Raw genomic sequence first — 12,991 nt, 5'->3', positions numbered from 1 at the left:
TGTAGTTCAGTACTGTAGACTCTCTGTGTTGCAATGACAGACACAAACCAGCTGCCCACATTCCTCTCTCTCTCTCTCTCGCCGTCTCTGCTGACTTCTTACAGGGATCTCCCCTCCCCCACCGCTCAGCACCATGTCCCACACATACCTCTGGCTTGTCATATATATATATATATATATATATATATATATATATATATATATATATATATATACACACACCTACCCGTGACACATTCACAGTAACACAAGGAAACTAGGCGAGAGACAACTCAAACTATACGATCTAATCCTGTGGAATGGATCCACATTTTGAACTGGTTTTAACCTTCTGAACTGGTTTTTAAAACATCACATGCAGCCCAGAGGGTTTCCACCATGTTATAGCACAGAACAACCCCTTCAGCTGTGTGATCTATTTATGTTTTTCACCATATAGTTACTGTGTCTGCTGCTTCGATGTGGTTTATCTTTATAGCAAGAGATTTCAGCCTGCAGTTCTTCCTGAGTTTGTTTTGAGTTTTTCAGAAACTCCAAAAGCTTTTAATTTAGTTACACATTGAGAAGTCACTCAACATTTTCACTTAAACTGAGTTCTTCCCACAGATGTAGAATCTTAATGCAATGCCCTGCAAAATGGATTCATGCACCAAGAACTTTAAAAACTATGATACCCTTAAATAAAATCCTGTCTAAATAACTGCTTTCTAAAGGCAGCAAATTAGTAAATAATTTGCATTCAGAGCTGTTTTTTCAGCGTTTGAAGTTGCAGTTACTTCTCTGGTATGTTTCTACCAGCTTTGAGCTTCTAGATGGTGACATTTTGTCCACTGTTCTTTACAAATTAGCTCAATCTCCATTAGATTTGATGGTGAGCGTCTGTGAACAATTTTCCTGGCTTACCACAGATTCTTAATTAGATTTCGGCCTGGCCTTCAGGCCATTTAAACACATTAATGAGGCGAAGCCTGCAAGCTAGTTCAGACCGAGGATTTCTGCTGTACTGCAGCTACACATGTGATCTTTCTAACACTGTTGAATAAATCAAGCGTACCCTAATGATTTGGGCAGCAGACTTCCATCTGCATTCTGCATTTCACTCTCTGCACCTGACTGGCTGCATTGTTAGGGTAATGTCCCTTCTTTGAAGTGAACTTTGAGAATTTCTGCAGAAATGGTTTTCTTCCCGGATTTCACTTTCAATTCTTCCATAAACTCTGACTAATGGTGGGTCCCAGTTACCTGGAAAGTTGGAATTTGGAGCTGGATTTGACGTCAGACGTAGCAGCGTTATAGTTAAGAAGTCAGAATTTCAAAACCTATAAACATTGTTTGCAATAGCTCTAACAAACATAATTTTATGCTTTACTTTCAATGAACAAACACTACTTTTAATTTGTTCAGTTTATAATGGCAGTTGGGACATTGGTTTCAGATGCACTCATATAAATCTAAAATCAATGCCACATTTTGCTGTCCATGGGAAGAGCAGCCATGTTGAAACGCAATTTCCACCTTATGAGTCATAACTTGTTCTTGTCAGAGTTGCTCCCAGTTTTCCATTGGGACATCTGACTTTGATGGGCATTCTACTTGATTTTTGCAACTGGGAAGTTGGAATTTCCCAGTTCAACCACAGCTGGAATGTAAGCATTTTACTGCCATCGTCATGGGTACTATGTGATTTGTCCAAAATATCGTCCAAAAAAGCCAAAAAACAGTGGCTTTCATCAAATATGTCAAATTTGTGGAATGCCTAATTGATAGCTTTCTTCCCAGAAGACATAACAATGTCACACATTAGCTTTGCGACACCCTTTCTATGTACAGTACAGACCAAAAGTTTGCACTGTACATCATTGGAAAGCAAAGATTCTTGAGATTCCAATCATGTTTTCCAATCAAGGATACAATAACAACTGTATACACAGCAAATGCTTTTGTCAAACCACTTGGAAAACCAAATTAATGTCTCACCATTCAAAGCCTCGTATCATTGACGTCTTAGATCCATCTTGAACAAAAACTGTGTTTTTACATCCACAAGTGTCCAATTAATGAGCTCCAATAAAATAGTCCATAATAAGCCTTTTGTCGACAATCCAACATTTCATCCAACGTTTCATCCAATGTGAAACTGAAAACCTTCAAAATATCTTGACAGTCAGCCAGGTCAATATCCATGTTTTGGTAAGTTTGCAATTAAGTCACACTTTTTCCAATTTCTTTTCCTGGATTGAACATTTGTGCTTTAAGCTTTTCCCTCACCTGTCTGCAGTGTTTCTTGACGTTCACTGTGATGCTTTTCTATAAATCAGCTGGAGTCATTTACTGGAAGTAAATTACACAAAATTGACTCTATTTACTAACTAGGGGACTTCTGAAGGCAAAGTATTTGAACAAAAATGGACACCACAGTTAAGATGCTTTTCTAAAAAAATCTGACACCGTGTGTTGGTTTATTCACATAAAATCTTAATAAAATGCATTTAAGTCTGTAGTTTTAACATGAGAAAAAGGAAAAAAGGAGTGTGAAAACTTTCAAGGCAGCATAACCAATGATCCCTAAAGTTCATATTTTTCTGTTTTATTTGAACAGTTGCCAAACATCAGCGCCAAAATGTCCAAAACAAGCGTTACGCTTCCCAAAATCTTACATCTGATAGTAAAGCAGGGAGGCCTACAGGTTTTATAACACTGAAAATGTATAAACACCACCCAAAATTATGTCTTTGTACCACACCCACAGATTTTGCACATAAACACACACTGAGTGACTTCATGTTTACAGTAGTGAACCCATGAACACCCACCTTAACGTTCAATCTCTTTGGAAATGACTTTAGTATTTTTCTAAAACAAGAGCAACTGCAGCTACACAAAGCATGAGGATATGAAACTGTAGCTGCTTTTTTTTTTTTTTTTACATTCGTCCTAAAACTTTTTGCTTGTGAATCCATGAATCATCAACGTTGAGAGTGTTTGTCAGAAACACTTAAGATTCTGGTTAGACCAACTTGGTGAGCCAACATGTCCTGTAAGCTGAAAATCTCCCTAACCAAACTAAACTGTGTTTTTCCACATCAGCTCAACATTTAAATAGTTGTTCAGTGTTGGGTTTCACATGGCAGCTCAAATGCTTCACATAGTGGTCACACTCCAGTGCAGTAAAAGCACGGTCCAAACCATTAGAATCCTTTTTGGCGGCGTGCATCTCGTCGTGTTCTGCTTTAAGCTCGCTTGCTGGCCTAACCCGCTTCTTTTCTCCTTTTCTTTCTCTCCCTCTTTTCCTCTCTGCTGCAGACTTGAGAGCAAACAGTGACTGACTGGAGTCCCGCTGGAACTGCCCACAGCTGCTTGACCGCTGCAGACACTATCCACAAACATATGCGCGCACACAAACAAACAGCTATAGTTAGTCGTGATGGAGTGCATCCCATTTGACCCGGTGTGGCTGCTAACTGCTGGGTTTTACACCGCAGAGAGCTGGGAGGAGGCTGGGACAGAAGCACAACAATCTCTCCTGCAACTGCTCACTCGGTGGCCAAAAGTCTGTGTTTGGACAAAGCTTATGTGGAATGGCGCTCATGGCAGCTTCATTGGGATGATTTGTCATCATTTATCACTGAGCTCCAACAAATCCTCACATTACAGAGCTAAATTATAATCAATTGCCGTAAAAGTCGGCTGTGTTCGCTCTTCTGGTTCCTAAAGCAAAACATTTGTCTTCTCCATAAACACATTTTTTTCACAGAAAAGCTTCAACGGTTAAGATGATTGGGAACATGATTTTGGTTTGACATAGGTTTACATTGTATGCTCTTAATAAATGGCACAGCTTAAAGCGACTGTTTATAATATCCAGGAAATTGATGCATTTCAAGTTGGACGAAGTCCAAGCTGCAGGCGAGGTTTAGTTTACGGTAAAGCTTCCCAGACTTTCCTGCTCGAGATTTAGGAGCTCCACATTCACTGCATGGCTGTAATATGGAAGCGTTACCACTAAGTAAATTGAAAGTAAATTAAAAAGAGGGACTAATAAATACAAGAATGTGAAAGACTGAGGTCACCTGCCAACACTCTGTGTATATCTACTTAGGAAGATAAATGTTTTATATCAATTATAATAATAATACTTAATAAACCTTATTAAAAATAATAAGACCTTTTATTTTTAAAGTATTATTATGCAAAATTCCATTTGGATCTAAAACCAATCCAAATGCTTTAAAAAATGCCCCGTCGGTTTTTTTTGGCGGTAAGTTTGATGGCTTTTTGGTGTCTGGAAAATGAGCCATTTCTAAAAATCCTCCGAATATAATGTCACAAATCAGCATGCATTGCCCATCGCCTAGCAACCCCGGCGAAGTCCAGCCCGATAACTAGCAACCCAAGCAGAGCTCCAGTATGTTCGGTCATCTGGTTTTACATTAGCAGCTTATGAATCTAGCAAAGAGAACTGAGAAATATTTGAAATTCACTGTCATTACAGTGAAATGGTGATGTGGAGGACACTGAAAACAACAGCCATCATTTCCAGCTCTGGCTGTCCATCCAGCTAAAACCCTAAAATGTAATCATGGTTTTCTAAATTAGGCTTTGTTCTCTTCAAAAAAACACAAAGACAAATTTAAAGTTTGTCTGCAAGAACAAAAGCAAAGAACAGGAGATCTGGAATAATGCTCTATGGAGAGATCAGCCTAAAAGTGAAATATTTGGACATTACACATTTCGAGACAAGCACAGAGGTGGAGGTGTCATGGCTTTGGAATGTGTTGGTGCAACAGGGCTTGGCCAGTTCAGCACCACAGAATCCAACACGACTCCCATCATGTGTCAGAGGGTGCTTGAGAAAAATGTGAAAAACATCTGCAAAAGACATTAAAGAACAACATCCTGCAACACAAAGGCTACCCAAAAATACCAATAAACTCCACAAAGAGTGGCTGGCAATTAAGAAATGGAAAGAAATGGAAAGAGTCAAAGCTGAACATGAAAGAAACACAATAAACATCTCACAGCTGAAAGTAAGGAGTTTCCTGACTTTCTTCAGACGGTTACAAGAAGAGTTTCCCTGAAGTTATCTCAACCGAAAGGAAAAAATCCAACCATTAGATGTTAGGGTGAACCTTTTCCTTTGACTAGGAGGCGTTTTTGCTTCCATCTTTAAGTAAAATGATGTTCATTTGTTTAAGACAGAGATAAATAATGAGATTGGACATCAGATGTGAACATTTCCTAAGAAAAACCTGATGTTTGTTAGTGAATATCTGGTATTTAGCACAAAATTTTATTTTACTGCCACCTATTTTTATCTTTTATAATAGCTGTGATAAAAAGATTTTATGATGATTTTAAATTCATTGATGGAGATTCATCAGACTCGAGAAACATTACATCTTTATTGCTATTGATTATTCTATAATGGACCAATCTTTTATGCACATTTTTCTGCAGCTATTCCCAAATCTCTATAACTTAACCAAAGTTTTCATTGTTCCATCCACATCAATGATCTGAATATTCACACGTCTTGAACTCTTTTCACATTTGATCACATTACAAACACAAAATTTTGTGTATTTTATGAAGATTTTATGTAACAGACAAACATGAAGGGAAAGAAAAAGGACACAAAGCCCTGGAAGTAAAATCCTCACAGCTATAAAAAAGTAAGATGGTAGGAACAGGAGGCTGGAGCGGCGACACATCAGATCAATATCTTCACCAACTCCAGCCTTTAATTGTTATACAGCTGTGATCAGCTCTGCAAACAGAAGCGCTGAGCTTGAAATGAGTCAATGTGATACGATTAGAAACGTAGTTCTTTCACAATACAGCACTGATACCAAATTGGAATGACTGGATCAGATGTAAGATAAATTCATGCTGGTCAAAGTTTTCATTTAGTTTTATATGTTAAACAGCAACAGTGGGGCTTTGAATTTTATCTAATTACAACACCTGGCAAATAAACTCTGAAAATCAAACCCACGTCTTGTTTTAATAACAAATATCCGTATGACTCTTATGTCTGGTGTCTTTTTTAACCAGATTCAGAGCAGAAAACTCCTTTTGGCTGAACCTCTCCTCCTACTTCTTTTCCTTCTCCCCCTGCCCTCTTTGACCTCTCTCTTCTTCCTGTCCCTTCCCCCCACTGCAGCCCAAACCCCCACCTCCTTTCATCCCACTCAGGGCAGAAATGGACCAAATGCAGCAGGGGCCACCATGCAACCCCACCCTCCCACACTAGGTCGTCCTTTGGTCTGATTGATCAGGCTGCCACACTAAATTACAGCTGCTTTTGCCTGTTGTTGCTCTCAATTCCCACAATGATGAAGGGTGCTGCGCTGGATTGTTTGCAGTGAAACACTTAACCGCCCGACCGCATGAGGTGCCTGTTCATGTCTGCAGCTTAAAATACTAGAATCCGTTTAGGTTTCTTTATTTTTTCCTATGGTTTGCATTTCCTAGACACACAGAGAGAGACTTTGTGCACAGCAGCAGGAAACTCTAATAGTCCAAAGTCTTTTGGAAAACGACATGGACATTTTTGGGTATGTAAAATAAAACTCAAAATAAAAAACTTTGCACCTTGGATCTTGGTTCCAAGTAGCCAAATTTTTCAGTACCTTTAAAATCTATCTTGAAGATTTGATCATCAGGTTTTCAAGAAGTCCATATTTATTTTCTTTTAATGAGAAACAACTAAACGCTTGGGCTTTTGGAAGAAAAAAAGCAAAACTAAATTAAATATTTAATAATAAACAATAAAAAAAGCCTATAGTTAAATTAACAATAAAATTAAAAAAGGTGTCTCTAAGATATTTTCCTCCAATTCTGTCAGTTGTACCAGTGTGAAATTCCACAGATAATATTTTGACAAACATAAGATAAGACTCTTGAAAAACAAAATAATTCCTAAAGAGTTTTTAGCAGTATGTTTGGAGTAACTCGGCGTGTCTTTAAATACATCTGAACAATGAGTGGAGAGCAAAAACAACAGAAACCAACCGAAACCTCACCATCTTTGTTTCAGTGTCACAAAAAGAAAAAGGTGAACTGCAAACATTAACATCAGTGAAAGAACGGTAAACAGTCAAAGATTTACTTTGGGAAGATTGTGGAAATATTGTCTGAGGTTGAGCTTTGATTAAATTTAAATTTGTTCTTTGGATGTTTTCAACAGAAACCAGTGTCACAAAACAAAAAAAGTGGTTATTTATTTTCATCTAATAAAATATTAATGAAGTATAAGCTGTTTTCTAGGTAAAAAAAAAAAAAAAAGGATGATCATAAAATGAAATTAAATTTCTTTTGACTTATTTTCTTTCATAATTAAAAAGAGTCAAACAAAAACATTAAAGAGAAACTATTTCCCAATATGCATCCCAAAATTTCACCATGAGATGTTTCTGTCTATAGGGGCTATGTTAGGGGTGAGTATTTTCAACAACAGGCTCACAAGCAAAATTTACAACAAATACATTTTTTCTAAAAGTTGTTTTGTAGTTAATAAATATGCTGGATACGGTTTAGATACGATTTAGATACGGTTGTGGGGGGAATTAAGTGCAAAAGAGAAATGTTTCTTTTGATGGTTTCACAGGTAGAAACGTTTAAAATTTTCCTCTCCTTTTCTCTTCATTGTTCTAGTTTAAAAATTATATTTAGACCAAATTAAAACTTGTACTCATCGTTTATTAATTAACAAAATGGAAAACTGTCTATTTTTTATTTGTCGCTTTATATATATATTTTATTTGAGAAAAAAATATCTTATAAACTATTTTCATTACTGATTAAAAACGAATTATCAAAATGTGCCATTCAGTCTTCAACCACAAATGTCTTTTTTAGGGCATCAAAGGGGTAACATATTGAAAATATTAGGTGTACCAAGACGAAAGATAAGAACTTAATTAAAACGAGCAGAGATCCCACTAGAAAACTTAATTGTTTGGGTTTTAAAAAGTCTCGGGTGTAATGTAATTACTGTAACATACTTTCCTTTGGTGGGGAAATGAACACCAATCAACATCGAGTCCTGTAGGAAAACAAACGCTCTGATTGGCTGAAGCGCGGTGTCGGTTTTAAGGCGGCCCGAGCTCGGTGCTGGAGAAGGGCGGGTGTCTGGTGAATGGAATGGGCGCCTTGAAACCGGCGGATCCTCGCGGAGAGAGGAGAGCGAGCCTCTGGACTTCCAACCGCCCAGCATGTGAACCGACGCTCGGCGTGAAGTTTAGCCGAAAAGCCCAGGAAATACTGCTCGTTTCTGAGTCTGAACTTTGGACTGGGTAACAGCTGAACGCGCTGGGGTGGTTTTATTTAGATTTTTTTAAATAGGCGTGAGTTGAACTGCAGTTTTCCACGGAGTGTGAGTGAAGAGTGGACCGCTTGGAGTCACTTACAAAGAACATTAAGAAGTCATGACACGACGAACGTTTTGCTTGGATTTATCTTAGTAAACTGCAAGTGAAAAGTCGACACAAGCCGCTGAAACTCAAACAAAGTGGACTAAAAGTTAGTGCTGTCGACATTTATCGTGGATTTTTCACCGTTTTTGGACTTTTTTAAGTCTCTCTACTTGGATCAAAGTTTTTCTTTCCCCCACCCCCTCCTCCTCCTCCTCCTCTTCAGCTATGGCGGCGGCCAGGTTCACCGCTGGCTCCGCGCTGCTGCGGATCATGTGGCTGCTGTGCGGGATTTCTCTCTCATACACTTCTTCTGCTCAGCATCACAACAGCGAAAGTGGGATATCAGTCCCGGAGCACGGTTTTTGCCAGCCCATCTCCATCCCGCTCTGCACCGACATCGCCTACAACCAGACCATCATGCCGAACCTCCTGGGCCACACCAACCAGGAGGACGCCGGGCTGGAGGTGCACCAGTTCTACCCGCTGGTGAAGGTCCAGTGCTCCGCGGATCTCAAGTTCTTCCTGTGCTCCATGTACGCCCCGGTGTGCACCGTGCTGGAGCAGGCCATCCCGCCGTGTCGGTCGCTGTGTGAGCGGGCAAGGCAGGGATGTGAAGCCTTGATGAATAAATTCGGCTTCCAGTGGCCGGACCGCCTCCGTTGCGAGGCTTTCCCTGTCCACGGAGCCGGGGAGATCTGTGTGGGGCAGAACACATCGGAACCTGGCAGCCCGTCTTCCTCCTCGTCTCCCCACGCACCCGAACCCGTGACCCCTCCACCCATAGGTGGTGGACAGCACCCTCATCGGATCCCACAGCCCAATTCGCCCAACCAGTTCTCCTGCCCCCTACAGCTGGAGGTGCCGCCCTACCTGGGCTACAAATTCATGGGGGTCAGAGACTGTGGCGCCCCCTGCGAGCCCACGAAACCCAGCGGGATCATGTATTTTCGGGAAGACGAGGTGAAATTCGGAAGACTTTGGGTCGGGATCTGGTCCATACTGTGCTGTGTGAGCACCCTGTTCACGGTGCTCACCTATTTAGTGGATATGAGGAGGTTCAGGTATCCGGAGCGGCCCATCATCTTCCTGTCCGGCTGCTACTTCATGGTGGCCGTGGCCTACGCCGCTGGGTTCTTTCTGGAAGACAAGGTGGTATGCGTGGATAAATTCAAGGGTGAGGCCTACAGGACTGTGGCTCAGGGTACCAAAAAGGAGGGCTGCACCATCCTGTTCATGGTGCTCTACTTCTTCGGCATGGCCAGCTCCATCTGGTGGGTCATCCTGTCCCTGACTTGGTTCCTCTCCGCCGGAATGAAATGGGGTCACGAGGCGATAGAGGCCAACTCCCAGTACTTCCACCTGGCCGCGTGGGCCGTCCCGGCCATCAAAACCATTACGATCCTTGCAATGGGCCAGGTGGACGGAGACGTCCTGACCGGAGTGTGCTTTGTGGGGATCTTCAACGTGGACGCCTTACGTGGTTTCGTACTAGCGCCGCTGTTCGTCTACCTGTTCATCGGCACGTCCTTCCTGTTGGCTGGCTTCGTGTCGCTGTTCCGGATCCGCACCATCATGAAACACGACGGCACCAAAACGGAGAAGTTGGAGAAGCTGATGGTTCGGATCGGGGTGTTCAGCGTCCTTTACACGGTTCCGGCCACCATCGTGATCGCCTGTTATTTCTACGAGCAGGCCTTCAGGGAGCAATGGGAGCGCACCTGGCACATGCACACCTGCAAGCGCTTCGCCGTCCCCTGCCCGGTCCACAACTTCGCCCCCATGACCCCGGACTTCACGGTGTTCATGATCAAATATCTGATGACCATGATCGTCGGGATCACTTCCGGTTTCTGGGTTTGGTCCGGGAAGACCCTCCAGTCCTGGCGGAGTTTCTACAAGCGTCTCAGCAACGGGAACCACGGAGAGACGACGGTGTGAAGGCGAAACATGCGCGAAAACGAGGTCAAAAAGCTTTCATTTCATTAATCCTCGTTGGATTCTTTTTTTTTTTTTTTTTAAACTGAGTTATAGTGTTTTACTGTTGTGGCAGCAGCACGCAACACCTTTAAGGAAGTTGGACAACCTTCCAATATATTCACTAACTCCCCTGTTCCCCATTTCGTCAAAGTTCATGGCTTTTGTATTCTTGGACCATAAACTGCTATAAATGGCCATGCAAAGACTTAACCCTTTATATCTACACATATATTCCTATGTTACAATTTGAATGTACTCCCTATTCGCCCTTGAGTTTGTCAGTGGACTGTGCGAAAACAACAATGTGATGACATAAATTCATTCGTTCACTAGGGAAATTACTGCAAAGCTTTAATTGATGTTAGAGTTTGCAGGGTACAATCTCTTCTGCTTTAAATGGGAGGAATAGTTAATCATCGTGTTTATGTGCCAAGTGGCTGCCTAGATTTCCCTCTTTTAATCTTCCGACTGATGAATATTCACTTCTGTTTTGAATGTTCTCTCCGAAGTTGAATGAAGTTATGTACTGGTTTGCACAGTGATGTAAATGTAAAATATGACTGTTACACCACAGATTGACCTGGATCTTGCTTTTTTTTTTTTAAGGCCACACATACACACACATGCATACAGAAACCTGGAGACACAACGGCTCATTGTTAGTCTCTGTGTGTGGTCTCTCTACTTTTGGATTACCCATTGAAAAAGCTTTTTTTCCCCCTCTTTAAAGCCTTTAAGGCACCCAAAGCACCATTTCAGTAATCCAGATTTAATCCATGGGAGTGCAAATGGTTGTTCTGGAGCTCTAATGTTATTTTATCTGGGATAAAATTGTACTCTGAGTTAGCACCTGCGTTCTGCTTGGTGTAACTTGCCTTATTATTCTTTTAAGTTCATGAAGTGTTACATTCTTGCAAGCCGACTGAACATTTTTTAGATGTTTTATTTACTTGTTTTTAATTATGTTTTTTTTTTTTTTTACAGAAGCCTAAAAATCTGAGAAGTTGCATGTTGTTTCTGTATTAGAAGGAGGTCAAATAGAAGAGTTTGTTCATGAGGAGAGGGTTGCTTTAGGAAATAAAAAAAAACTGGTTTACCAGATTGTGAGAAAAGAAAGTTAAGGTTGTGTTGTTCCTGACTTTTAATCATGATAATTTCTTAGTGCTTTTGATACAGGATTGTATAGGAATAACACCTTATTTTAGGCTTAAACCTAAGTTTAATTGCGTTTAGTTAAAGTGAGACGACTCCTGTTGAATGTCTTTGTCTTATCTTGAGTAGGAGAAGTAATTAGCAGAGTCGACTTGACGCTTGCAGCATTTAAAACAAGTGACTTCGTCATTCAGACTAAACAAAGAAATTAGTGGCGTTTTGTCAGGAGTCAGCTGAAACCGCCTGCTTCTCGTCTCGTAGCACATTTTCTCAAACAATGAGAGCAAGTCAGCAGTTTGACCTTCGTGGTTATTTAAATTCCTAAACATGCCCTGTTGTTTTTTATGTATATTCTCACTAAAATTGTGCATACTTTGTACTTCATGCTGTATTTAAAGGCAGTTTGTATATACCACGCTGTTTTCTTCTTCTCCTCCTCACATGGATGTACTACATACCTCAAGACCTGGTTAAGTTCTGCTCAACAGAAAAATGTCACTTCATGCATTTTTACCAAACAAAGCAAAGTGATTCTACCAGACTGACACATTTAGTTTGTTCTGTTTGCAGAAGGAAAATTAGTTTTTTGTGTTTTCAGAACATATGCAAACCAGCCAGCAAACAGAGACTCTTGATTTTTAAATGCACATTGTATTTAAGGGGGGGGAAGGAATACTCATTTTGTCTTTTTTTACTTGTATTTTTAAAAAAATGAGATAAGCCCATTGTACATGTACAGTTTGAATAAAAATGATAAAGTTTTTAATGTGGTGATTATCATTTTGTGAAGTGGACCTTGAGTTGTGCTAATGTTTAGTCAACATTAGCGACGTTTACAGCAAAAGATTAGATAAGCCAGCCTTCAGATCAGAGCAGAATTAAAGTTTCAGCAAATGTACTGTATGTGGAAAAAAATACATTTTAAAGTGTTTGTTTCTAGGTGTTGGAGCTGTTTACTGTGCAGCAGCATTTAGTTTTACAGCCCTCTGAAGACGTGCTTGAGGGATGAGTCCAGTCTGCAGATTCACTTTCAGCAAACACAGCAAACACTAATCCTGTTGGGCTTTTATGTAGATGTAATTTAAATAGACTGTTGTTTATGTCTAGCAGTCTATAAACAGGACGTAAATGTGACACATTTTATAACAAAATAAACAAAAGTATTAGGTTATAGGTGGAACCATTGTTGATTTGTTTTGCAGTTAGCTAGTGAGTCATCAATGAATTAAAGTGCTTCAGATTATCCTTTACTTGGCAACTAAGAGTCATAAAACTATATTTTTGAAATAAATACTACTTGGAAAAACTGCATTAAACCTTGGGAGGTTCTTTCATTTTGTGCTCCACTCTGATCACTAAGAGCAGGGCTGTCCAAACTGTGGCCCGAGGGCCATTTGTGACCCCTGGACTGATTTTCTGATTAAAAAACTCAAAAAATGTCAGGT

General features: G+C 40.4%; 1 protein-coding gene across 1 annotated transcript; it reads left to right on the top strand.

The window, feature by feature from the left end:
* Positions 1-8,103: 8,103 nt before the first annotated feature.
* LOC122839310 (frizzled-7-A-like) lies at positions 8,104-12,312 on the top strand. Its single transcript, XM_044130758.1, has one exon. The coding sequence runs from the start codon at positions 8,643-8,645 to the stop codon at positions 10,353-10,355; it is 1,713 nt and encodes a 570-aa protein (XP_043986693.1). The 5' UTR covers positions 8,104-8,642; the 3' UTR covers positions 10,356-12,312.
* The last annotated feature ends 679 nt before the right edge of the window (positions 12,313-12,991 follow it).

Source organism: Gambusia affinis, linkage group LG11 (genome assembly GCF_019740435.1).
Source record: "Gambusia affinis linkage group LG11, SWU_Gaff_1.0, whole genome shotgun sequence".
NCBI classification, from domain to species: Eukaryota; Metazoa; Chordata; class Actinopteri; order Cyprinodontiformes; family Poeciliidae; genus Gambusia; species Gambusia affinis.
The sequence above is the reverse complement of the archived record's forward strand: the minus strand, read 5'-3'. Positions and strand labels throughout refer to the sequence as shown.

Coding starts and splice junctions, on each gene's coding strand:
- LOC122839310 (XM_044130758.1), top strand. CDS start 8,643: ATGGCGGCGGCCAGGTTCACCGCTGGCTCCGCGCTGCTGCGGATCATG.